At 33.5% G+C, this 27632-nt stretch overlaps 1 protein-coding gene across 1 annotated transcript in view; it reads left to right on the top strand.

Moving 5' to 3' along the window:
* Nucleotides 1-27632, top strand: part of htt (huntingtin) — a 65251-nt gene that overhangs the window by 3066 nt on the left and 34553 nt on the right. The window contains exons 5-37 of the mRNA XM_080163843.1: nt 140-335; nt 654-724; nt 1289-1354; nt 1824-1960; nt 2707-2822; nt 3618-3703; nt 4771-4819; nt 5056-5152; nt 5577-5637; nt 6079-6130; nt 6736-6825; nt 7387-7431; nt 7786-7865; nt 9621-9740; nt 9984-10044; nt 10392-10634; nt 10959-11188; nt 12464-12578; nt 13737-13824; nt 14775-14856; nt 15191-15380; nt 16525-16705; nt 17614-17734; nt 18081-18211; nt 19664-19769; nt 20161-20242; nt 20422-20662; nt 21160-21370; nt 21770-21994; nt 22377-22466; nt 22881-22998; nt 23504-23626; nt 23911-24058. Of these exons, the coding sequence (XP_080019969.1) occupies nt 140-335; nt 654-724; nt 1289-1354; nt 1824-1960; nt 2707-2822; nt 3618-3703; nt 4771-4819; nt 5056-5152; nt 5577-5637; nt 6079-6130; nt 6736-6825; nt 7387-7431; nt 7786-7865; nt 9621-9740; nt 9984-10044; nt 10392-10634; nt 10959-11188; nt 12464-12578; nt 13737-13824; nt 14775-14856; nt 15191-15380; nt 16525-16705; nt 17614-17734; nt 18081-18211; nt 19664-19769; nt 20161-20242; nt 20422-20662; nt 21160-21370; nt 21770-21994; nt 22377-22466; nt 22881-22998; nt 23504-23626; nt 23911-24058 (4052 nt within the window). The remainder of the gene's footprint in view (nt 1-139; nt 336-653; nt 725-1288; nt 1355-1823; nt 1961-2706; nt 2823-3617; nt 3704-4770; nt 4820-5055; nt 5153-5576; nt 5638-6078; nt 6131-6735; nt 6826-7386; nt 7432-7785; nt 7866-9620; nt 9741-9983; nt 10045-10391; nt 10635-10958; nt 11189-12463; nt 12579-13736; nt 13825-14774; nt 14857-15190; nt 15381-16524; nt 16706-17613; nt 17735-18080; nt 18212-19663; nt 19770-20160; nt 20243-20421; nt 20663-21159; nt 21371-21769; nt 21995-22376; nt 22467-22880; nt 22999-23503; nt 23627-23910; nt 24059-27632) is intronic.

The raw sequence follows: 27632 nt of genomic DNA, 5'->3' as shown, positions 1-27632 counted from the left end.
GGAATGGAATAACTAGTATACACCCCCCTTGCAATAAAATAATAAATCTCTTTTGGTCTGTATTACATTACTCTAAAGCTTGATTTTGGTATAACAGAAATGTTACTTTACATTAGTATGACAAATGGTAATTAATTAGATATTTGGGAAATTCACAACTGACTCTGAAATCAAGCTGCTAATGAAAGCATTCCTTGGTAATCTTGGCAGCAGCAGTGCCGTGCTTCGCAGGACGTCAGCTGCCAACCTTGTTTGCCTTGTAACAACCTCCAGGAAACCGGCAGTCTTTGGTTCCTGGCTCCTTAATACTGCATCAGACATGCTGCTACCTCTAGGCAAGTATTTTATACGATTTAAAAAGAAAATACGATAATTTCTCTGAAGGTTTGGCAATTAGGTTCAGTTGTGACTGTAATGGTCCTGAAGGAGCTAGGAAAATCCTTTGACATTTGGTCAAGTTGTAGTATCTAACTTTGGAAGCATACTATTAGAAATAAGGTGACGTTATCATTTGTGTACCTTAGACCTAAGCAAAATATTTAACGATTTTGATATTAATAAATACATTGCATTTAAAATTACCCCCTACCCTTAAGAGGCTACTATGGACGTAGTAGATGCTTGTATATTATAAAAGAAAATATTTTTTTTAGGATCAGATATATCAACGTTTACAATAATGGGCTTCTTAACAGTTTGTAGATTGGTTTTGCCGCATTTAAAGGTATAAAATATTTTATCCTATAATACAAAGTAGTAAGGTTTTTTTGTGTCGAAAATTGCGGATCTGAATTGGTTTTACTTTCAGGGAAGCTTTGAAAAGGGGGTGAGGGGGGGGGGGGTAATGCAACCATCTCGCAATCAATGATTAAATGGCACCTAGAATTAAGAGCAAATTAGTCACAAAACCTATTTCCACATAAAACTTTTTGTCGCTCAAAAACCTTATCAAACGGTTTTAGCCGGTAGCTGTTGGTACTAGAAATTTTAAAAATGGTTATTGCTATTATTTAACATGAATTAAACCAAAAATATGTTTTTAAAAATTGATTCCTACGTAATTAATGATGAATTTGCCCTGAAAATAGGCAAAAAACATCTATGATTTTTTTCGGGCCTCAAACTGGTATAAATTTTATGATTTTATTTCAATATCCGTGGAAAATTATCTGTTATTCGATTTATACATGATTTTTCAGTATGGCTGCTAACCGGTTCTAAATTGGATTTAAATAGGTTGCGAAGCCATACTGGAAAATTGTTTACATAATTTTTACTTGATTGTTAGGGAGACGAAGAGCCTGGAAATTTTGTGAAGCTTTATGAAATCTGCATTCATTTTGTTAATCATCAGGTAAATAGTTAACAACTTACAGTTGCAGTGTGCGTCCTTTCAACAACTGGCGTTGTTTAAACCAAAAAGAACCAAGTTAGGGATGGTTTTTTAAAAATTAATTATACAAAGGCCTATCTTTCCAGTTATATCTTTTTATGATGTAAATAATACAGTAAATAAGTGTCAAAAACCTAAATATGTGTTATTCTGGTTAAATAACATTTTGAATTTTTGGATCATGGAAAGAAAACGAAGTAGCGAGTTTTGTTGTATTTTCACCATAGCTTTTCTCATATTTCTAAACCCTGTGGGGGGCTCTAACCTTGCAGGACCTATTTCCTAACCCTGTGGGGCAATCATTAAAATTTACATAACCTAACCGAAAATAACCTATCTAAAGCTATTGGGAAAATACGACGAAACCTGCTACTTCGTTTTCTTTCCAAGATACTAATTTTCCTTAATAAATCTATAAATGTTTGCTTAGGATCATAATATAATCAACACCAGTCTGGAGACCCTGCAGTGCCTGCTGAAGGTTGATTCAACCCTGTTTATCTACCTGATTAACTCGCCTGGCGGCCTCATGTCCTCTAGTGTCACAGAAATTCCATCTGATTCAAGGTATGAAGACAGACAGACAGATAGACGGACGGACAGACACCAGCCTGGGGACCCTCCAGTGCCTGCTGAAGGTTGATTCAACCCTGTTTATCTACCTAATTAACTCGCCTGGCGGCCTCATGTCCTCTAGTGTCACAGAAATTCCATCTGATTCAAGGTATGAAGATAAACAGACAGACAGACGGACGGACGGACAGATACAAGCATGGAGACCCTCCAGTGCCTTCTCTAGTGTCACAGAAATTCCATCTGATTCAAGGTATTGTAGCTTTATTGAAGAAACTTTAATGAAAGAGATAGAGATAGGCATTTATACAGACAGGCAGGCAGAGAGAGATATAATTTTATGGGAATAAACTTAGAGAGAGATAAACCCTAAGTGGTGTGCTTGAAGTCATACGTACGTTCCCCCCCCCCTTAGGGATCTCAAGAGATAACACAACGTAAGATAAATCTATGTACTTACCCAACAATAATAAATAAATTATCCCTTCTGTAATTTTAATGATTGTTTGAAAAGTTTTGAACACCATACCAATCAAGATCTAATAAAAGTACCCAAAGTTTTAAGCCAAAGGGATTGTAAAACTTTAGGTACCAATATAATTAACAGTCTAATGTTCCCTCTTTCCTTGTGTTTCATTGAATTTAGCTCATCATATCTCCTAAACTTATCAAAAATTAGAAATCCTAAAATAATGCCTATTAAGTTTTCCTTCGGTATTGAACGTTTATGTTAATTTTAGAGAAATGCGTGAAAGTATGAATTCCGAGAGTGTTCGTCTACCAACAGACGCAAGTGTACAAAGCCTCAGTGATATTGCAGCCTCTAAACCTGTACTCACAATTACACAAAGTGTTGGTAAGCCTTTTTAGCTTTAACAGAAAGAAGTATGACGACATTAATAGACTCAAAGATTCTAAACTCAAAGACGAAAAGCACTAAATACAGAAGGAGGTCATTGTTCACGTATTTTCGTAAAGTTGTGTGTAACCGTTTAGTAAAATGCGCTTATTAAGTCAAACTGGTCTTTATTATGACCTAATGAATGTATAATTAAGAACAGTGGCGTTCTCCTCTGCTGCGCTGCGGCTAGGCAGGCAAGGGGGCCGAGTGCTGCAGCTAGGCAGGCTAGGGAGCCGAGTGCTGCAGCTAGGCAGGCTAGGGAGCCGAGTGCTGCAGCTAGGCAGGCTAGGGAGCCGAGCGCTGCAGCCAGAGTTGTTCGTTGTGGGGGGGGGGGGGGAGGTACTCAAATTTTCAAAAAAGGAACAGAACAGTTTGATATAGCAAGCGCATTTGACTAAACGGTTACACACAACTCTTCGGAAAATACGCGAAAAAAATTACCCCTTCTTTTAAAATGGACGAACTTCTATTTTTTCTCTCTCAATATTAAAATGCAAAGTTTATAATTTATTTGTTGATTTGATTTTTGATGAATAAATCATTAACTGGATCTTAAATTATATTTTCATGTTTTCTAGTAAAGTGAACCTATTGGATTAACGAACTGACCAATAAATGACAGGGGAAATAACAACCTAAATTGACGAAAATCTTTCCTCTTTCATAATATCCACGTGTATTCTACATTCATTATTTTTTATCAACTTTAAAAGTACTAGATTAAACCTTAACAACAATACCTATATTTAGATTGTGAGGAACCACCACCTTTAGAACAAGTATCCACCTCTCCAAATGTTGATCCACCAATAAATAACTCCAATGATCAAATTTTTGTAAGTATTTTAGTTTTTGAGCATTTATATATAATTTTCTTTTCCTTAATCATATAAAAACATTCTAAAGCGTTGAGAATTATTGACATTGATTCTTTAGAAAAATATAAAGCACCGGTCCAGAAATGGATAGAATTACACAGCTTATTCTTATATGTATTTGCACACATAGGGTAGGTTGCCATTAAAGTAAAATAATAGAGAGGGCATGAGCTATATAAAATTCTGCCCACAGGGCGGGGAACCTGTCCCGATTTTTTTATTGGGTCTTTGAAATCAGCTAATAAAGGGGGACTATCCATGAACAAGAGCAAGTGATTCTAAGCACCTTTGATCCATAGAATTTTTTAGCGAATATACTAGGTTTATGTTTAATATTTAGTTTATCGACTAAAAAATTAGGTTTTACCACTGTTTCATATGAAAAAAAACTTTGAAATGTTAAGCATTTTTAAGTGCAATATCATCAAATGTTTTGATTAGTTCAAACTGTTGTTTAAAAGCCTTAAAACAAAAGTATATTATTTTGATTAAAAATGTATAATGTATATTTAGAAAAGGGTTGGTAACTTGTAATATTTTAAACAGTTTAATTAATGTAAATCTGAATTTTACAGCATTTCATGCTTTTCTGTCATGTTATTTTATTTTGTCCTTAGAACTCATCAAAACATTTGATGATATTGCATCAAAAAATGCTTAGTATTTCAAAGTTTTTTTCTCATATAAACCATGGTGAAACCTAGCTTTTTAGTCGATAAACCAAATATTAAATATAAACCTAGTATATTTACTAAAAATTACTATGGGTTGATGCTGGAAGGTGCTTAGAATCACTTGCTCTTGTTCGTGGATAGTTCCCTTTAATCACGGTTTCTACAAAAGAACAGAAAGCAATTAGCAAGTAGACGAAAAGGGTCTTTACCAGGTAGGGCAGGTAGTTGTCTGGATTATACATCTTAACTTCTACATTAATTGGTTGTATGAGTGGTGTTATTTTATCTAAAACATCGCATCCCGTTTAATTTTATTAATTTAGAAAACAAATAAAGCATATAACGTTTTAGGAAAATTTGGAGGCAGAGGATGAATACTTTGATATTGGAAAAGTTACAGGTCAAAGTCTTTGTAAATTTATTCATTTTTAAAACATAATGCTTGTTAGTTATCCATCTAATTGTTGTTCCTTTCAATAACTCTGATGTTTTAATATGGATTTTGACAAATTTAATGATGTTAATATTATCCTAATGTATAAGAGAATTCAATAAAATGTAAAGGACCAAAAACTCTACATTGGGATATTAAAAAAAACATGAAACAAAACTTTGTTTCATTTGGAATTACTTTAGGTTCTGGAATTTCATTGCATTATGTAGCCAGACTGCTTGTGTCAAAATTTCTACTTACACAAGAGAAAGGAACCCCTGTGCCTGATAGTTCAGTCAGGTAGGATCTTTAAATCACTTGGATCACCTGTCTAGAAGGAATATTTATTGGAAAAAATATTTTGACACTATAACGTCAGGTCCAACAACTAAGAATAGCTAACGGGAGCCAAATCTCTCCTTTTCTGTCAAAAAAACGCGGGGTATTCATGGTTAAGTAACACCCAACAGACAACTAACTCTTTAATTGCATGACCTTTGTCTGTGGATTGTAATTAGTTGCGCATGTTTTGGGCCTTAACATTCCAACTACTCTAACAACAACATCAACCCCAACAACGAGCGGATGCGCTACGTGTTGAGCCATCGTCGCGGGTTATTTTGCCTCAAAATATTTTACCATTGTAATTTGGACATTGGATAGTGGACAATAATAAAATCTTGATTCTACAAACTAAGTAGAATCTAAAAATGTTTTATTTTAGGATAAGTGTGAAAACCTTGGCTCTGGCTTGTCTGTCTGAAATCATAACACACAACCCACAGGTTGGTAAAGCTATTTTTAATCATTCAGCATAACTTAAGTTAGAAGAAATAAAGATTGGTTTTGTATTATCAAACTTTCTTGGATAACCTATAGGGGACGGGATACATCAATAGATCTTATTTGTGTGTATTTCTGATTCAAATCTTACTTATTGATTCGCGGTTATATTTGGTCAAAGGTCCTTTAGGCAAACAACCCTTTACTTGCGCGACCCTTGACTTGAAGTCCTAAGTATTCATGGCAGTAAGGTGCTAATGTTTTGGTCCATACTCTAACTCTAACTAATTATGCCGTGCATCTGACATAGCACAAGTAGCTACCATTTTAATGTCTTTAGTTAAACTTATAACTAGGTGTTGGGCCGAGATTCGAAGCTATCACTTTCTCGACACAAAAATGTAAGACTATTAGATTATTATCAATCAAACTATTTTCTTTAGGTTTGGAATCTCCCCTTATCGGTAACAGATTCTGAATCCAGTTTTACCTCAGGAAATTTCATTAGAAAATCTACCTTCTTAAAATGTCAATAAAATAATATATTTTGAAATTAATTTTCAAGTCTTATTTTTTGCACCTTTGAGTGTTTAACTGTTTTTAATTATTACTTATTTAACCTTAGGACCTTATTTAAAAATACATTTGATAGATAATTCATGTTGATTTGATTTACCTACCCACACGTTCTAATTTACTACTGGTTTCAATAACTTACAAAAAGATTTCAAACTGATGTAAATAACCTTTAAAGGGAAGGGGGAAATACATTTTAGCTTTTAGATGTAATAATAAATATAATCCAGCAACAAATATAGAACTTACTTTGTGCCATTTAAATAAAAGGCATCTAGTTTTCACTTCTTCCACCAAATCAAAGAGTTTTCGTCATTTTTATGGTCTTTGGGACATCTAAAACGATGGTCCCAAAAAGTTTGTAAGTAAATTTATGTTTTAGCTTGATACCTACGCTTTCAAAAATTTTGAAATATCATACTCACAGGCTATTTATATGGACCTTTTATGAGTTGGGTTATCCCATCAGACTTATGAAAGCTAATCTTGTTTATATTGATGATTTATAATGCTAATTGAAATAGTAATGATGAATGACCTGACACTTTATCTTGAACACGAGGATCCTGGTATCAAAGGAAGCCTGGCTAAACTATTGGCAGTTGTCCTAAGAGGTACTATACTGGATAGTGTTTATAAGTGCGTTGCTACACTAATATTTATATTGCCACTTTATTATCTTTTTTGTTAAGTTAAACACCTATATGTACAGTACACAAAAATAGCATTAATAATACCAATTTCAGTATGGCTTGGAAACCGATTAATATCTGCTGGATTTCTACTGGTTCTGAGCCTGTCGTATCATGTATCGTATCGCATTATATTTGTCTACTTTTCTCACTTCCTCGCATGAAATTTTGTAAGTATTTTAAAACACGGGAGGGGTAGTTTTTTCTACATGTTTGTGTTTTCTGTAGGTCATGTTAAGATAGGTTATATTAGGTACAGGCAAGCACCTCAGGGATTAGAAAAAAAGAGAAAAAAATTAAATGTCATTTTCTTCCTTTAAGTTCCATATATTTTTTAAAAAGGGGGGTTCTGTGCTTGCTATACACTTAAAGGTGATGCACCATTAACCCTCTTACTAAAACAAACCAATACACAAATAGCTATGCTCAGTAGCAATAAAGCATTTTATACAGTTAGGTGTTTTTTATATTTTTGTGTTTTAGGCGCTTGTGTACAATCAGGAGGACAAGTAAATGAATGGTTTCAAGGTGAGTTGGATAGATTATTTACCCTAGATGGCCAATCATTTAATACAATCAGCACAATCCAATTTGAAAAGGAATTTCTAGGAGACGAAGATTTTTGTTTATATCTTGCCACATTTAACATTTTATTTATAGCTGAGTCCTTATATAGATGATTTAAAAACAGACTGCCCTTTCGTATCAAATTTAAAAATTTTAAACCAATAATTTAGCCGGATTGATCTAAAACTTTTCATGGATAAAACGAATATAGAACTAAACAGAAACCCTCAAAGAAAATAAATATTAATAATGCTGTTTGAGTAATGTTATGTTTCAAAATTAGATTTCCTTCCTATTGATGCAATTATATGACAGGAAATGAAAACAACGAAGTTGTGCTAGTGGATATGCTGATATCTACCCTTCAGGATTCCAGCTCTCATACAGCTAAACAGGTATCTGTCATTTTATCATTTTTTTATCTAAAATATGTTCGGCGCTTTCCCTCAAAAGTGGAAGTTTAAGCACAAATACCCACCCCCCTCCTAGTTTTTGTATAAATTTACAGCGTGGCCATATTCTTCAGTATACTGAAAATCTTCAGTATTCTTCAGTATTTGGAAATTGGGGCTTCAGTATTTTCAGTAAATACTGAATATTCAGTATTTGAAAATTTTATTCAGTATTTTTCAGTTTTTGGAAATTTTCATGATTTAGTATTTTCATTATTTCTTAAATTCCCAAAATTTTTGCTTCGCGCCTCACTTTACTTTCCTTTAAATTACCCTATAACTTTGTACATTAATTTTGTTTTTTTTATGGTAATCATAGACGTCCAAGGGGGCGATTACCCCCCCAATTTTTTTTTCATTTTACCCCCCCCGTTTTAAATTTCCCCCTAACCTGGGGTATTTACCCCCCCCCCAAAAAAAAACAATTTTGGGGGGGTAAATACCCCCCCCCAAAAAAAAATAAAAATCTCTAACAAAAAAAATTTTGCGCGCTTCGCGCACATTTTTAATACTAAATATTAAATAAAATTTAAATTACCCCCCCCCCAAAAAAAAAAGATTTTTTACCCCAGGGGGTAAATTTTGGGGGGAGTAAAAAAAATTTACCCCTGCCAACAGATTTCAGGGGGGGTAATTAACCCCCCCCCCTCAAGCAAATTTTACCCCCCGGTAAAAAATTTTGGGTGGGGTAAAAAAAATTGTGACGCGCGAATTTTACCCCCCCCCCAAAAAAAAAGCGAATTACCCCCCCCCCCCCCCCTTAAAAAAAATTTACCCCCCCTAAAAAAATAAAAAGCTTGGACGTCTATGATGGTAATATACATTTTTTTTTCAATTTCATCTCAAATATGAATTTTTTAGATATTTGAGATGCTTTTATACAGTATTTTTTTCAGATATTTTTTTTGTCTATTAATAGAATGAATAATCTAAGGTGAGTACTTTGCATGATTATGAAAGGTAAAGTTTTTTAGCATGCTCTTAAATTAACTAAAAAGTATTTAAGTTTTGTAATCATTTAAAATATTTATCAGTCATTTTCTGCTTAATTGGTGCAAGAAAATCTAAGAGGCAAAATTAAAAGGTCTTTAAAATATCCCCCAAATTATAAAGGTATGATATAAGAAATTTTGTAAATGAGGAATCATATAAAAAAAATACTTATTCAGTATTTGTATTTTTTTGTTCAGTATTTCAGTATTTTTTCTTATTTTAGGATTCAGTATTTTCAGTATTTCCTTTTTTTTCTTCAGTATTTTCAGTATTTTTTCTTATTTTAGGATTCAGTATTTTCAGTATTTCCTTTTTTTTCTTCAGTATCAGTATTTTTTTGGTTGTGGCCACACTGAATTTAGAATAAGGGGGTCCTTCACCTAACACCAGCGGGGATTTTTCTTGCGGTGCCCTATCTATGCGTGGCTACACAGTACCCTCCCTCCTTATTTTGAATTTGTTTCAAAGGTGGGAATGGGTTTTATCATCAGTGATTAAGAGGATTCTTTGTATGATAGATATTTATCTGTACCAAACGCAAGTTTTCTTAAATTATAGTTATAAAATGTATTACATGTTATTAGTACATGTTATTACAAATTCACTGACTTGTGTACTATGTAGTCTGGTACCTTGATGTCAAAAGCTTTAAACTTGCCAAAACAAAAAGAATACAAAAGTGATACAACATATGTGTTTATTTAGGCCCTATCTGGGTTAAAACAGCTTCTCCCCAAAATGTTTGAATCGGATTGTAACGTGGAGACTTGTCATATCCTGCGGGCTCTTCTGGAAATGCCAGCCAACAATTACTGGCTCATCAAGGTAACAGATTTTTAACTTTTGAAAAGTAACCGAGTTCCTTAAAGTTTTGAGGCAATAAATAAGATAACGAGGTTATAAAACTTTAGGTACCAGTGTAATTCACAGTCCATTGTCCCTTCTCCCTCCCTGCATTAAAGACCTATTTGGGACGTGTAAAGCTTAATATTAGTGAGGGACTCTTAAGAACAAATTCAAATAGTTGTTATAAAATTTTTGAATATAGATGCAATTAAATGTTTTAAGGTGGAGGTATCTGAGTTGCTGGCAACTTTAGACCCACTTTCTACAGCTTATATTTATAAAGGTATAATTTTTTTGTGCTTTCCCAAAAAGTGCCTGTCAAGCGCTGAACCCATCATCTCCCCCTTAATTTGAAATTAATTCAAAATAATTGGGAGGGGGGTGTGTCGGGGAAGGTTTTTTTTTTGCCCAATCCCTGCGGTGCCCTTACCTTGCGGGGCTTCCCAATACCCACTAAAAAGTTATAAAGACATATAATAGAATTGAGGGTTTCTGTGCTCAATTAGGCACTTTGAGGGAAAGTTCCATTTGTTAACGAACTGAGTAGCATTTCAAATCATTTCTTTGATCTGTTGTATATTTTGAAAATATTTAGGTAGCAGTTATACACATTTTTCAATAAATGTTTAGGTTGGCAATCTAAAGTATTGGCAGCTCTCATTCCCCTGCTGGGTGATGAGGATCAGCGGGTCAGGTCAGCAGCTGCCAAATCATTATCAAGCCTGGCCGATGCACTTTTTATTGACACTGCCAATAATCTGGCGTTTGAAAAGTCTAAATTTTTGTATAAAAGCAGTGGTGGTGGAAGTCAGACTGGTGCCTATAGTCATCACCAACCAGCACCGGACTCAGAATTTTATCATTCTTATTCAGGCAATGTTTCTTATTTTGCACTTGAAGTACACTACACAGAAAACATTATCCAGGGAATAATAATAAAAACTTTTGTTTATCTATATAAAAACAACAGTAAAGGGTTATAGGGAAAAAAGTTGTTATCCTAATACAAAGATATTTGCTGTCTCCTTTGACCTTCCACACTTTTTGACAGATATCTTTTTTAATTTTTCTCTAATAACCACTATAATGTATTTATAATTGATTTAACATAAGATTAAACAAAAAAAATATCATGCAATTATAAAATAGATTGCTGAACTTTTTCTATGCAAAATAATTTACATTTCTCCTAACCAGAAACCTTACCAAAGCCTGATGTATCCGACACAGCCGGATCAATATTCCAAACAGTCATCAAAATTTACAACCTGTTAAAAACCGCCGCCAAAAAGGAGCTGCTGTTTGGGTGCATAGAAGCTCTACACAACATGGCGCTGAATTATGCTCCCGTCCACCATCCGGGTGCTTGGGGCATTCATATGCCTAGGGTCAAGAAGTTTGGCGTCGGACAGGAAACTGTTAACCAGGTACATTTGATCAGGGATTTGAAGGAATAAGACAATGGCCGCTAAATTAATGTAAACCCCATAGTTAATACGCAAAATTACCCCTTCTGTAGATTAAAATTCAGGGAGTAAGGGAGGGGACAATGGATCGAATATTCAATTTTTAGGAGTCTCAGACTTTGGGGACTGGCTTAAAGGGAATGTGCAAGAATTTAGCAGTTTCTGACTGAGTTTGGGGACTTGCGCATAGAATGCCGCTACTTGTTATGTATGTTTTGAATATTGCAGACGGGGAGAAGGGATAAGGGAAGTGGGGGGAAGGGAAATAAACACTCGTTGTGTTAGTTTGGAATGTAGCAGACGGGGAGAAGGGAGAAGGGAAGTGGGGGGAAGGGAAATAAACACTCGTTGTGTTAGTTTGGAATGTAGCAGACGGGGAGAAGGAAGAAGGGAAGTGGGGAGAAGGGAAATAAACACTCGTTGTGTTAGTTTGGAATGTAGCAGACGGGGGGGAGAAGGGAGGTGGGGCAAGGGAAATAAACAGAATAAAAAGGGGCAGTCATATTCTTGCTAGCAGCTGGCCGGGTCCAATAATCTTTTAATATAAAAATCGCACCAAAAAACCTCAATATATTTCATCAAAAACAAGTTGTGATTTCACTTTACATGACGCTATGGACATCTATTATTCAATTAACAATCCCTTTATAATTTCCTACAAATTTATTGGATTAAACTGGATTTCATGCCCTTTCTTTGATAACTCTTATATTGAATTAATTGCCCATTGTCCCCTCCCTTACTCCCTGATTAAAATTAGTGGTTGAAACGTTAGGACACTCAACTTAATAAACTAACCAATCAAAATTTATTTTAAAGTTACCAAAGTTGATAAATCAACGAATAAGAAAACGTTATAATAAACAGCCCATTGCCCCCTATTTCGCTGACAAATGATATATTTCGCCCATTCCGTGATAGGACTATGCAAGTTAAATTAATTTTACTCTTTTATTCTCATATTATTTCTTAGCAATGTAAATGGTAGATTATAGGAAAGATTAATATACATTAGTAAATATACATATGCTATGGACTTTTTTTGTCTGTAAATTAATTTGCAAAATTATCTTATTTTACATGTATTACCTTTTTAATAGAAATAGGAAAGGAATCCCCCATCTGACGAATAATCCTTTCTTTGCATGACATTTATTGGCAATCCTGAACATGTTTCATGATTACAGAAATCCTAGGGACATTTTATTTGATTTAACTCTTTTTATGTGCTTTCAGGCACCAGCTGTTAGTATATTATCCACAATAGTAAACCTTCTCCAATCATCTTTACCTTGCCTGGAGCTAGCTGTACATTCATCTTTACTTTCCTTGGCTGGACATATTTATACAGGTATAGTTAGTATAGTATCCACAATAGTAAATATTCTAGTCCTGTATACCTGGAGCTAGCTGTACATTCATCTTTACTATCCCTGGCTGGACATATTTATACAGGTATAGTTAATATAGTTTCCACAATAGTAAATATTCTAGTCCTGTATACCTGAAGCTAGCTGTTTATTCACCTTTACTATCCTTGGCTGGACATATTTATACAGGTATAGTTAGTATAGTTTCCACAATAGTAAATATTCTAGTCCTGTATACCTGGAGCTAGCTGTTTATTCACCTTTACTATCCTTGGCTGGTCATATTTATACAGGTATAGTTAGTATAGTATCCACAATAGTAAATATTCTAGTCCTGTATACCTGGAGCTAGCTGTACATTCATCTTTACTATCCTTGGCTGGTCATATTTATACAGGTATAGTTAGTATAGTATCCACAATAGTAAATATTCTAGTCCTGTATACCTGGAGCTAGCTGTACATTCATCTTTACTATCCCTGGCTGGACATACTTATACAGGTATAGTTAGTATAGTATCCACAATAGTAAATATTCTAGTCCTGTATACCTGGAGCTAGCTGTTTATTCACCTTTACTATCCTTGGCTGGTCATATTTATACAGGTATAGTTAGTATAGTATCCACAATAGTAAATATTCTAGTCCTGTATACCTGGAGCTAGCTGTACATTCATCTTTACTATCCCTGGCTGGACATACTTATACAGGTATAGTTAGTATAGTATCCACAATAGTAAATATTCTAGTCCTGTATACCTGGAGCTAGCTGTACATTCATCTTTACTATCCCTGGCTGGACATACTTATACAGGTATAGTTAGTATAGTATCCACAATAGTAAATATTCTAGTCCTGTATACCTGGAAAAAGCTGTACATTCATCTTTACTATCCCTGGCTGGACATATTTATACAAGTATATTATATAAAAATAATAAAGGTTTAATCATATTTAACGTTAGTCGCTTTTGAAAAAATTAATTTTAAATTGCGTTTGTCGTATTCAATTCTACAACAGGGTTTGATTTCATTTCTGGATTTTCTTTATGATGAAAATAAAATGACTAGTAAAAATCTTCCAATGATTTTTAAAGAAAATCCTCCAAATTGAGGTCAACTTCAAATATAATGTGTTAAGGTCTGGTATGTTACAATCTTCGTGAGACAAGTGATGTTCCTAAAGAATCTGTAAACAGTCTTGTTTATTCTGATCAACATCTTTCAAGGTAAAAAAGCAATAAAACACAAATTAATCCATTTTAACATTTTACACATAATGCTTTAGACAGACAAAGCTATGATGAACATTTTGAGTGTTCAAGTGTTTGTACACTAAAACTTTATTTAAAAACGGATGCACCCTAGAATCTAGAGGCTCGGTTTTTGATGTAGCCAGGAAAATTGACTCAATTCACCCTGTGACCTATGTGAAGCTTCGCTGAAATAGATAACTCAATAAATACAATGATTAGTGAAATCTTAACTATATTATACTAGAGTTGGCTCGATATAATTATCTCCCTATTGGCTAGTTTTCTATATGCATATCTATTTCTCAATAAATCTATTTTCCTCACCCGGCATTAATATCTAAAAGAAAGTAAATATTTAATAATTTAAATGATTTTAAAAAGATCTTTAAAATTATATTTTTTCCTTTACATTACCATCACCAAAGGGTTAATGATGATGATTACAATTTTAGTTTAATATTTGACCACACAAAATGTCGCCACAATCGAATTCTTTTAAAACAGAGTTTTCTTAAATTTATTATATTATAAATCTAAATTTTCTTTTTTATGATTAGAAATTAAGTACATCAATATAAGGTAAATAGCAACATGAAATTAAAAAAATGAATTTATTTTTAATAAAGTAAAATAATGGGTCTTATCGTTCTGGGCAATGAGAGTTTATTATGGATTATTGGAGCACTATGAGTTTTAATCACATATTCCTTGGAAAACTTGAGCTCGTTTATAGACGTTTATTTCCTATATAGATCTGACATGGATCTTGATGCAATATAACAGGCCGTTTTGTACATGTTAAAAATTAGAAGATTTCATTAAATAAAAGTAATCGCAAATAAACTTAGTAAATGATAGGATGATTATTGTATAGGTAGCTAATTTTCATTTTTATAAAACCAAAATTAAAATTACTCATTTAGAATTGGTGAAAATTTGATTCAACACACAGTTAAGCTACTTAGCATCTGTCAACATGTTATTGAAGATATTCAGCCAGCACAGGTTAATAATTTTTTTTAACCAAGGGCCTCTAGTGGCACTTGAGGGAAGGGAGGGGGGTAGGTTGACCCTAAACTCTTATTTTCAGATCTATAAACTTACAAAGAAAGAGTAGAGCTAAGTATTTTTTTAGGGGGAGGGGTTACCATTGGTGATTTACATTTTATCTTTTTCTGCACATAGTCAGAAAGACATCCTGTTACTTTTATATTGTTAAGATTAAATGTGTCAGTCGTTATTACTTATTCCACTTATAACATGTGAAATATGATTTTTTTAAATAGGAAAGAAAATATCCGTTATATTGAGCTCTGAAAGGGATTTAATATAATTTCAGACTTCGTCAAAGCCGACAATTCCCTCCCTGCAGACAACCAACCTGTCCCCTATCAAGAAGAAGGCGCCTGACACCGTCCCTCCCTCCTCCCCCATACCTCCGTTGGACAGACAGACCTCGTCCAAGGATGAGAAGCGCGGCCAGTTTTTTGGTAACCCATTCTACATGCGGCTGTATGATGTACTTAAGGAAATGAAAATATATTAATCATTATGATTCCTATCAATAATATTTATTTATCGCATGATATTATAGAATAAAAAATTTTAAGGTTAAAACTAGGGTTGGGCCGGATATCCGGCAATATGATATTTTATATTTTACAACAAAAATTTCTGCTTTTTTAATTATAAATGGCTGTAATTTTCTTATTATTGAAGCTAAAAGAACATTTTTTTCTGAATATGTTTATCTTTATGTAAATTTTATATTAGAAAAACATAAATTTTGGCGGGGGCAGCAGTTCTTGGCAGCTGCCAGCCTCAAACTGGCGGTCGGCAGGTAAACAGCAACGGATTTTATGAAATTGTTATATGTCATGAAGACATTTAAAATCCTAAATTTAAAATTGGAAGTGTCTAAGTCAAAAATTGCTGTCACAGGAACCGTTTAAAGATTTCTGGAGACCTGGAGGTTCCGGACTTGCAGGACTATACCTGGAACCTGAAATCGCCCCAAGGAAAAAATACCCCCCCAAAAAAAAAATATTTTTATTCAATTTTTAACTAAATATAAAAATAAGGGGCGTCAGCCCCCCCTAAATTTAAAAAATGGTTATCAAATTCATTTCCCCCCCCCCTCAAGTGCCCCTAGAGGCCTCTAAGGGCGTAGCCGCCAGTTTTATATAATAAGACGCCAGTAATTTGGCCGGATAACCTGTAGTTTGCCGGATATCCGGCCCAACCCTTAAAACCAGTTTTGTTAGCCTCGAGGGACCGGAGGTCCTGGCTAACAAAACAGGTAGTTATTAATTTGATGACTTTTTGGAAAATTGTCTAATACGCTATTATGCTATGCATAATTTTTCAGTATGGCTGAGAACCGGTTCTAATCCAGTGGATTCATATTAATCGGTTTCGAAGCTATACTGAAAAATTGAAAATTATTTTTAAAAGCACTTTCAAATTAGAATGCATCACCCTCAAAATTTCCTCAAAGCCGAAAGGGAGGGTGATTATTTCTTATGATGACACTATGAACAATCCGATAAGAATTAAATTTAATAATGTTTGAGCAATCAACGTTTTTTGTTGTAAAAACCAACCGCCAATTTAGTAAAAATAATTTTTTTATTATAAATTCAACTAAGATGAATATTTTCATCGGTTTAAAGGCAAGCTTTGGAGTATATAAAACCTCTTTGGATGAAAAGAGTGAGGAGAGGATCAAGAGTTTTGTTTCCAAAGTTCTGCAATGCCTAGCAGAAATTCTAAATTTTGTCATTGGCAATGATTTTTCCAAATATGTTGAAGAATATCTTGGTTATATGAAGGCCTGCATGTCTATTGCTCCAAGGTATTGGATGTTTTTTTTTTATAGCGAAGCTTTTCTATAATGATGGTCGGTCGGTCCGTCCGTCCGTCCGTAAGGTTAGCTATTTTCGTTAAATTGAACAAGTTAGAATCGTCCTATCGGTTTCAATCTTTGCATGATGATTCCCATTATAGCTAGGTACGACTTAAAAAGCACAGCAACTCTATAATTGTTTTACCAGAAAACATGCTGATTTTTACTTCTGTTGTACGTTAAAATTATCTTATTCATCTGATTTTTAGAATACTGATTCCTATTATAACAATGTACAATGTTATAAGCGAAGCATCTACAAGTCCTAATAATATGTCCTTAAACATTAGCCTGTATTTAAGCAGTTTTGCCACAAATTTAGTTAAATTTTGTTAAGACTTATGTATTAATATTCTGCTTATTCAGTTCTGACACTCTACAAGTGTTACTGTTTGTTTGTCCTTCCATTTCAGAGCTTCGCTTTTATATATTTTATCATCCATGTTAGTTTTAGATTTGCTAAGTGTGTTTTATAAAGCTTTGTTTTTCTAAAGTCTAATTGTCCATGTGTAACGATGGTTTTTATAAATATCTGTGTCGGTATCATTTACATTTCAGATTTATCTGGAAGTTAGATTTGCGCATAGATTTATAGGGATAAGACAATGAACGAGGGAAGTAGGACCCCAATGATGATATACAAAATTCTGTAGATTTAAACCATAGGTTGAAATGTTTGGACATTCAACTTAATGAACCAACCAATCAAATTTAACAAAAGTACCTTCTCAAACTTCTTAAGGAGACAAAAACGTAAACGTTGTTTTAAAACTTTTGGTACTAGTGCAATAAAGGTTGGTAAATAGGTAATATTTATTTAAATTTTTTTTTTTTTTTTACAAATTTTGTAATTTTAGATCAGTGTTGGTGTGTGTGCAATCAGCCCTGAAATGTCTGTTTAAAATCAACTCTCCCTTTGTCTCTCTCACCTGCTTCCCCTCCTTCCCACGCATCCAGACATCTCCATCTATCTTCGAGGTAAGGTTAATCACAACTTAGTGCCAAACCTTTAAAGCAGGTCCCAAGGCAATGATTTCTCAATCATTGCGGACCACTAACACTTTGATTGCCCGTTATTTGTCGCGTATTGCATAGTAATTTTATAAGTCTAATTATTTTTCATTATAATCGATTTGCTTTGTGGGCCCTCTTGAAAGGTCTAACATGTTGTTATTTCATCTTATTATGAATATGATTATGCATATATTGTTAAATTGACTTTCTAGAGGCCTTTGATAATCAATTTGTTGTTTGATATTAGTACAAATTTAAAAAAGGCTAGAAATATAAAATTATGGGAACAAAACAAAGATTTTGATTGTAGGTTGTTATTAGTAGCCCTTACACCAGCTTCACCCTGGAGCATGGCCTGAACCTGGAGGCCAAGGAGTACAGCTCCACCTCCAGTATTACCAGGTTTCCCATGGTCAGGAATAACCCTTTTAAAGTCAGCAGGTACACAAGTTTTTTGTCTTTGTTTCATTTTTTACTCTGTAAATGTGAAAATTTTACTTTGTAATATCTTTGAGTATTGGTTTCATTTTTAAGTATCTGAAAATATCTTATTTTTCTATGGGTTATGCCATATTTTTCAATATATACAATACAATTTTAATTTTTTGGTTATGTTTTGTATGATTTGGTTGATATTTTCAGTTTGCGTCTTTTATTCATAGCTTAGTTTGTACTAGTATCTCATTGTTGGTTTATTTTGGGATGGATATTGTATATTATATGTTACTTTCACTTGTTAGTAGCGAAGCTACTCTAAAATTCACTTTGTCCGTCAGTCAGTCCGTCAGTCCGTCAGTCAGTCAGTCCGTAACGCTATGGGGGAAATGGGATTTACTCAGCTCCTATAAAAGATAGAATGCTGAAATTTTTTGACAACATTCCCATTATTAAAGAGCACAATTAAGTATAAAACATCAATGACGATAGGACCGCTTTTAAGCAGGTTTTAGGCTATTTTTGTATTTTTCACATTTTTCTCCATATCTTCAGTGTTTATGGTCAGATTTTCAAAATTTTTTCAGTTATAGATATCAAAATTAAATTTCCTGTCGTTTAAAGAAAACAACTATGAGAGTCAGACTGCCTTTAAGCAGGTTTTAGGCTATTTTTGTATTTTTCACATTTTTCTCCATATCTTTGGTGTTTATGGTCCGATTTCCAAAATTTTTTCAGTTATACATATCAAAATTAAATTTTCTGTCCTTTAAAGAAAACAACTATAACGGTCAGACTGGCTTTCAGCAGGTTTTAGGCTATTTTTATTTTTTCTCCATATCTTTTGTATTTATGGTCCGATTTCCAAAATTTTTGTCAGTTATACATATCAAACTCAAATTTCCCTGTTGTTTAGAGAAAACAACCATGATGGTCAGACTGCTTTTTTGCAGGTTTTTGGCTATTTTTAAATTTTCCCCTTATTTTTCCATATCTCATGCATTTTGGGATATCAGTATCAAAATAATTTTTCCCATTGTTATGAGCATCTTTTACTTTGACCGACATCGTTGTACAAAATAAAACAAGGTTTTGTGTTTATTTTCTCCAATAAATCTATTCCTGATTTTAATAAATAAACTTTAAATCTACTTTTACGTATTTCCATCCATGATTTTTTGTGCTTCGCTACTTATGGATGTTGTCATCCTTGTTATTCTATAAAAGGTGAATATTATGGCATCTTATTGTTAAAAATGCGATTTTTTGTAGTTATTGTATTTTTGACTGTGACAAAACATTTAACCAATAGGAAGTTATGTCCTTTTTTTTACTAATTTAAGATGTTCAACTTTTTAACTTTCATGAATAAATTCTCATGTTTTATGTAATACAATAGACTTTAAAACATTTATTAAAAGCTTTTATAGTATAATAATAATTTTGGTATTATTCCAGGTACATAACTGACAAAGCTTCACTATCCTCTTACATCCGTTTATTTGAGCCTGTTGTTATCAAAGCTTTGAAGCACTACACCGTCACTTGTCAGGTTCAAACACAGGTAAACCATATTCCAATATGGCTTTCAAACTGATTTATATCCGCTGGATTAGAACCGGTTCATAGCCATACTGAAAGATCATGTGTAGTATTGTATTTCTGCCAATTTCTGACGAATCTTAAAATAAATATCATAAAATCAATGCCAATTATGTTAGCCTGTGATTATGAACCCTCGCGGCTAACAAAACTGGTTTTAATTACTTTTTAATTTTTCATTTAGCTGTCCATATTACGTCTGCCTGTCGTCTGTGCCAGTTGTTTAAATATTGCCTTTACGAATGTGTATGCACACAATTTATTATTTCTCTACGTTCATTAATAGTAGGTAGGTATATTTATTTACTTAATATTAAATAAGGATTTACTTCATTTATTAATACTGTATTTAGGTGGAAGTTTTGAGCTTACTCATACAACTTATTCGCCTTAGAGTCAACTATTGCCTTCTAGATTCAGAACAGATATTTATAGGTAAGAAATTCTAAATTAGTTCATTTATTTCCTGTTGTTTATTTTTTTTAATTTGATGTATTTAAGTATCTACTCTACATGTATTAAATGTAAATCCTTTAAAAAAACAGCTGTGAGTCAAAAGAAAATAGGTGATTATCATAACTTGAAATGCTTTACTAGTACAAAAATATTTTCAGGTTTTGTATTGAAACAGCTTGAATCCATCGAGGAGAACCAAATCAGCGACGCAGAAATCTTAATTCCCGCAATATTTGAATTCCTTTGCCTGCTGTCCTATGAGAACTATCACTCCAAGACAATAATAGATGTGCCTAAGATTTTGCAGTTGTGTGAGTCTTTGTCAACAGCTGAGCAAAGCTGGAGTGTTTATGCTGTGGCTGCGCTCCAGGTTGTGGCCAGGGACCTGTTTTCTGCCAGGTAAAAACCTTTTCAATAAACTATTTAAAATTATTTTACATTTTCTCAAAATACAATAGCCGATAAATTGATGTACATCCCCAGTGATGAAACACAAAATTACCCCCTCTGTAGATTACAATTAGTTGTTGAAACGCTTGGACACTGAACTTAATTATCTAACCAATCACTATTCAATGGGAAAAGTAGGTTGCGGGTAAAATCCGTAAAGGTTGTGTGTTTCAAGTTACAGTAGTAGAACGATAAAAATTTATGTTAACTTTAAAAAAAATTTATTGTCTATAGTTCTTTTCAATAATAAATGCACATATTTAGTGAATATTATCGTTCTACTACTATTTTAAGCCTTAAAACACACACTTTTACGGATTTTACCCGCAACCTTCTTTTCCCTTTCTCCAAAGTTGTTGGGCCAACAAACTAAAAAACATTATTATAGTAAAGTGCCCTATTTTTCTCCCTCCCTGAATTTTTACTAACATATGATAATGTTATAGAACCTCAACAACTGACAACAGTGAGTTGGAGACGCAGAGGGAGGTGGTGGTGAGCATGCTGTTGAAGCATATCAACCACTCTATTGTCATTAACTCTATTGCCAATATCCTCAACTGGTTGAAGTTGGACCAGACGGAAAATGAGGAGAAGGGGCGTAAGTTGTCGCGACAAATTCTGGATGTTTTGCTTCCTAAATTATGCAATCACAAAGTAAGAAATTTAATTAAAATTTTTCTTCCTTTAAAAGTTCAGTTTAGTTTGTACATATTCTTATAAAAAAGTAATAGGATGATGATGTCTGTTTGCTTGTGTGTCTGTCTCTCTGTCTCACTTACCGTTGGACCGATATGGTTCTCCTGTACAGTGAAGTTTCTCATATTCTGGAAAGGTTTATAATTATTTTGGGATATTGGAAAATATACTCCTCCCCCCGTCAAAAAAATTACCCATCAACTTTTAATTTTCAATCTAAAATTTAATTTTTTTTTGTGGTGGGAGTGGTCTACTTACCCCATCCTTCTTAAGTGCCTATAGGGACATAGCCTCTAGTATTCTTTTTTTCGAACTATTATTTTATTGATTAAAGTTTAATGTTTTACAATTTGTTAGGTTGAGCTAAGTGAGCCCGAACACGTTATAACTCTAATCAAACTCCTAAAAGCCCTGAGTCCCGGGGCATTGCGGCCTTGTGACGCCATGATAACAGCACTGCTGGGTACAGCTGTTGACCTGGCCTGCCTGCGGGAGGTCCACTCATGGCTGGGCTTCACCCTGGCCAGCATGGTCATCATCTTTCAGTTGAGTCCAGAGGAGGCTGTTCTTGGCAGGTTACAGGTAAAATCAATTATGGATTAAAGCTAAGTTAATCCGGATTTAGTTTTATTTATTTTAATTTCTCAAATTCTGAATTGTTATAAGTATTACCTATACGTTTTTATTTTTTAATGGTCCCATGGTAAACAGGATTAAATGTTAACCAGGGATCTAAAGGGATAAGATATCAACCTATAAATTGAAATACATCCACAATAATGATACATTACCCCTTCTGAAGATTACAATCAGCGGTTAAAACTTTTGGATACTGAACCTAATAAACCAACCAATCAAAATTCAGTATAAGTCCAAAAGTTGTTGATCCAACGAATAAGAAAACGTTTTTGTAAAACTTTAGGGACTAGTGTAATAAACAGACACAGACCTCATGTATGTTTAGGATCTTGGAATAATGCTGGGTAGTGGAGGTTCAAGTATTCTTGATTCCAGCATTGATAGCTCTGTCAGTTCTTCTAGTGAAAACCACAGGAACATTATTTTATTGAACTTTAATTATTGAAAAATGTAAAAAATTAGCAATTTAGATAATTTCTAATTTCTTACTCGAAGCTGTTAAGCTAGATGTTTCAAGTAACTTTGTTTAATGTGTTAACTTGAGTCCCTCTATAAACTAGCCCAAAACCAAACCAAGATCTGTGCAAAGTTCAACTAAAATATTTCAGCAGTTTATGAGATTCTTTTTCCCATTATTCCATTTATGTCATTTCAGATTATATGTTTATTGTTTCACTTGAAAGCATAAATTTGGATTCCCTTGAAACTTTTCTTGTAACTTTGGGTGGCTAAGGTAGACGGGTCTTACTGGGAAGTGTCTTTGAATTGGAAAGCCTGATCGAGTCTAAAAATTATCAACTAGGATTTTTTGATAATGATAATATACAGGGCTGGTTGTGGACCTGACAATACACTGGTCACCTTTATATTCCACTGTCTGGGATCAGCTGTTTCCAAGCTAAATCAGCTGGTTTTCACCTCTTCAACCAGCTGTCATGACCCACAAGGTGAATTATCATGTTTCATATGAACTTTATCAGCTGTTTGAAAATAAATCAACTGTTAATGAAATAAATTATCTTAATTTTATAGTAACAAGAATCAAAACTTTTATAAGTAGCGAAGCACAAAAGATATGGAATTAAATACAGACTGACAAAGTGATTTATAGAGCAGATTTTCAATTGTTATAAATAAAGAATTAAATTATTTTTTGAAATCATGAAACCTTTTACAAATGTTATAAGATTTATTGTATGACTAAAAGATGAACCAAGTAAATTATATATAAGATGCCATGCTTATTAGTAAAGGGAATCTTAACACAAAAAATCAGACGTTTAACTTGAATAGCAATCGAGAAAATCTCATTTCCCACATAGTATTTAGGACATTCGGATGGACAGAACTATAGAGTAGCTTCATTACTAATAAAATAAATGAGTAAACTTTTCCTTGTTGAATGTGGATATGTTAATGAACATTTTAAATGTAACCATTTGTAATTTTTAGGGGAGGCATTCCTTGTGTGGGAGATGAACTGTATGCAGCTGTTTATAATGTATATCATGCAGTCAGGAAATTGTCCTAAGATAGCCAAGGCTGCCTGCCACCTGGCAAAGAATTCCACTCCAGGTAGAGAAAATTTTCTTACAATTGCAGAATATGGCTGTCTCATAATGTTTGGAAGTAAAAACAGTAGTTTAGTTCAGATATTATGTTCATATGCCTATTCTTTTTTAAACAGTGGCAGTGAGATTACAAATCCTTTACACTTTGGCACATAAGTAGGTTAGATTATGCATTTTTTCTTTCTTTATGCCATATTACACCTATAATTTTTTTAGAATCTTTGTTTTTCTCCTCTAAATAACTTTCAAAGACTTTATGTGTGTATAACATTTGAAATATCTGTATAGGTGCAATGCATAACATCGACATGATAAGTGAGAGCATGCTACAGTTGATGTCTGTGTACCCCACCCTAGTCACACAGTGGCTATACATCATGATGCTGCTGGACAAGAACATGATCAATGTGTGGGCTCAGGCTCTTAATACTAATAGGTAAATTCATATTTTAAAAAAAGAATACTGTATATAAAATGTCATGTATCTTATTGATGTTAATTATACCCCACTTTACTATTCCACATCAAGAACATATATGTCTTTCTGCAGCGCGGCTTTAAAAACAAATTAACTACTTTCATACAAAAGATACCTATAAAATTTCTATAGAGTATTGCACCGGTGTCCTGGATAGGAAACAGGTTTTTTTGAGTTACGTATGACAAGACCTATATTTCTATGACCGGGCGTGTATGACGGTTCAGCACATAACTTTCATTAAATCGCAGCTGATCATTTTTATGGATTTTTTTGAAAATTACTTTTTTACCTATATTTTCATAGTTTTTCCCCCAAAAAAACACAACATTCTCACATTTCCAGCTTAGTTATTCTAAATTCATGCAAAAAAAGTATAATAGACAATAGCTATAACAAGATCAATAACCTCAATTGACTATTCTAAGATTTGTAGGTAAAACATAGATCCTGGATGTGATAAAAGGATCCTCTGAGGTTCCACCAAAAAAGGTTAAACAAATCAGAATCAGCAATGATTTTGTACAATGTACAAAGTAAATCACTTCTAGATACCAAGCATATAGAGGACTGGCAAAATTATTTCATTACTGAAATCAGAAAAACTTTACAATTAGGGTTCCAGCTACTGCCCTGTCTCACTTCTTTTTCCTGCCTGCATGATTTGTCCCTACCTGAATGATGCTGTTAAACTTGCAGACCAACATTATGGCTTTTACACAGGCAGGTTCACCACCACTGCCTTACAGAGTATTAAAACCATAATCACCAGCCTAGTAAACAATAAGAAACCAGTTATCAGAACAGTGCCAGTTGTCATTTATTTTTCAATAGCTTTTGACACTGTAAACAATGAAGTTTTACTGCATAATATTAATGCACTAGACTTGAATGAGTACATGTAATGTTTTTATGTAAATACCTTAGAGGTAGACAACAATTTGTTGTTATCAGAGGATCTAAATATGCATACAAATCTGCCAAACAGGCTGACCTACAAGGAGGGGTTCTATACCATGTACTATTTGAACTGTAAATTTCATAAATGCCAACACCTCACTCTAATTACATCTAGTTTCCTGTGCTGACAACTCCAACAGCATAGGTCCCCTGATTTATCCTTATGTCAAGGACATAAAAGCTTACTTAGCAGTTCTTAATGATTGGTTAAATAGTCAGAACCCATTCATTTCTCCAGCCAAATCATCTACCACCTTTTCGAATGAAGCAGGCACTGTTGTCATTGTTGAAACAGTAACATAAGTCAGACATCCTAAGTTCTTAGGTGTTACATGTGATCTTTTCTAAATCGACCGTCTTGTTAAGGAACCTAGAAACAAACTAAACCCTAAAAACAAAATGCTGTAAGCTCTCTCCACCAGAGGGAAAGAAAAGTAAGTCATATTAAATACATACAAAGCAATTTGCCAGTCCCTGATATTCTACTGCAGTTCCATATTTAGTTATGCCAGCTGTGACAGCCTACTGTTTGTTGGAAAAGCTGCTCTGAGAACAGCAATCTACTGTCACGTCATGAACCAGAAAACATTTGTTACCAGCAATATTTTACCATGAACTGCAGTAGATCCAAATGCATTACCTAGAACAGCTAAAACCAACCTGTCCCAATACTTTCAGGTTACAATGTTTACCTTAAAGGCCAGAGTAAACAAGAATCTGGTGTAGTTTGTGTCTGACACTGGCAAGAATTTCACACAACCACCATCATTTCAACTGCAAACACAACCCATTAAAACCTTTAAAAGCAGCCACAATACTGAACGGACTGTTTCCAATGGTGATGAGCAGGAACAAACAATAACACAGGAACTATTTAGACATTAAGTCAGCAAGGAATCAATAGGGTAAAGCGGGGCGATCTCGGTTTTGAGGTGAAGTCGGTATTTTTTTGACCACCTTCATTAAATGACATTTTCCTCCATGTTCTAATCGACTGACAGAAAAAAACATAAAATCAAATTTATTCCTTATTAAATTGCCTACAAAAAAGTATAAAATGAAATTTTTGTGAGATGAATTTTTAGGGTTCTTATTGGGTCTTAAAGTCGGACGACAAAATTTTTTTTTCTTCGATTTTTTTGCTTCGGTCGGAAAAACGGTAAGTTGGACAAAAACTGGTAAGAGCTAGAGCTTAGACGTCTTCAGGGGACTTATTAAGAATCTAATAGGCTATCCATTTCCGTTTAAAACTTTAAAAAAGCTTGTATAGTTTTTTCTTAAATCGACTAAAAGTGAAGCGGGGCGAATTCGGTTTTTTCACTTTTTATACTAACTTTTTCAATTTTATATAAAAAAGTGAAATTTTCGAGAAAAAAAGTCAAATTTCTCGTACTTAAAATTTTTTTTTTTTTTGTAGAAAAAATTGTCCGATCTTCATAATTTTTTTTGTGAATGCTCTTTATTACATTTAGCAACTTTAACCTTTAGGGCATGCTGTAATTAAATCAATATGTCATAGGTTTTTTGAAGCTGGAAAATCGACCACAGATTTTGCCAAACTTTTTTCTTTTTTTCAACTTGTTTTTTTAGGAAATTTTGCTAATAGAACTAATTTTTTTTGGCCAAATCTATTCAAAATTGCCTGAATTTTAAGGATCAGGCCTTTAATGTCATAAAAAGTTTTTTTTTCTAGTAGTATTTTTATATTTTTTATCAAAAAAATTTTCGAAAAAAAAAGTCAAATTTTGCGTACTTCGGAAAAGTTATTTTTTTTGGTAGAAAAAATTGACCTATCTTAATAAAATTCTTTGTGCATACTCTTTATTACATTTAGCAACTTTTACCTTTTGGGCATGCTGTAATAAAATCAATACGTCATCGATTTTTCGAAGCTTGAAAATGCCCTACCGACTTCGCCTCGAGGCGGGGCGAAGTCGGTGCCGTTTTAGAGATCAATTTTGACAAACTTCCCAAAGTCCTAGGTTTACGTCCTTTTAGGACCTGATCGACTTTTCTGAGATCTTTCTACTGGTCTTGGTCCCATTTAAAAAAAATAATTTTTACGATTTGCAGGTTCAAAAAACCGAAAAAAACACCGAGTTCGCCCCGCTTTACCCTACTGAGCATGATAACTTGTCAATATTACAAGGAAAACTTTATACAGATTGATGATTCTGAAGCATGTTAGTTTAAACTTCATTGGTGGAACCTCAGAGGGACATCTTATTACAGCCAGGAACTATGCCATAAGAATTCATGAGGCATGCATGAGGGACTTAAAAAGTGAGTATTTCTTTGTGTTGACTACCAAAACAAACTTAAGTTTTGTTTAACTGTTTAGACATTAATTCAAATAACAACTTCAAAAAACTCTTACCCAACTTCTAGACTACAAATCTTAGATTAGTTAATTGATCCTGAAAGATCTTGTTATTGATGATGACATAATCTTTGGTTCAGCTGTCATCTATTATACTTTTCTTTGAATAAATTTAGAATAACTAAGCTGTAATTATGAGAACATTGTGTTTTTTTTTTTGAGAAAAACTATGAAAATCTGGGTAAAAAAGTA

This window comes from Acartia tonsa, chromosome 6 (assembly GCF_053477335.1).
Source record: "Acartia tonsa isolate MP-2025a chromosome 6, ASM5347733v1, whole genome shotgun sequence".
Taxonomy (NCBI): Eukaryota; Metazoa; Arthropoda; class Copepoda; order Calanoida; family Acartiidae; genus Acartia; species Acartia tonsa.
Note: the sequence above shows the minus strand (reverse complement) of the source record. Positions and strands in the feature narration are given on the sequence as shown.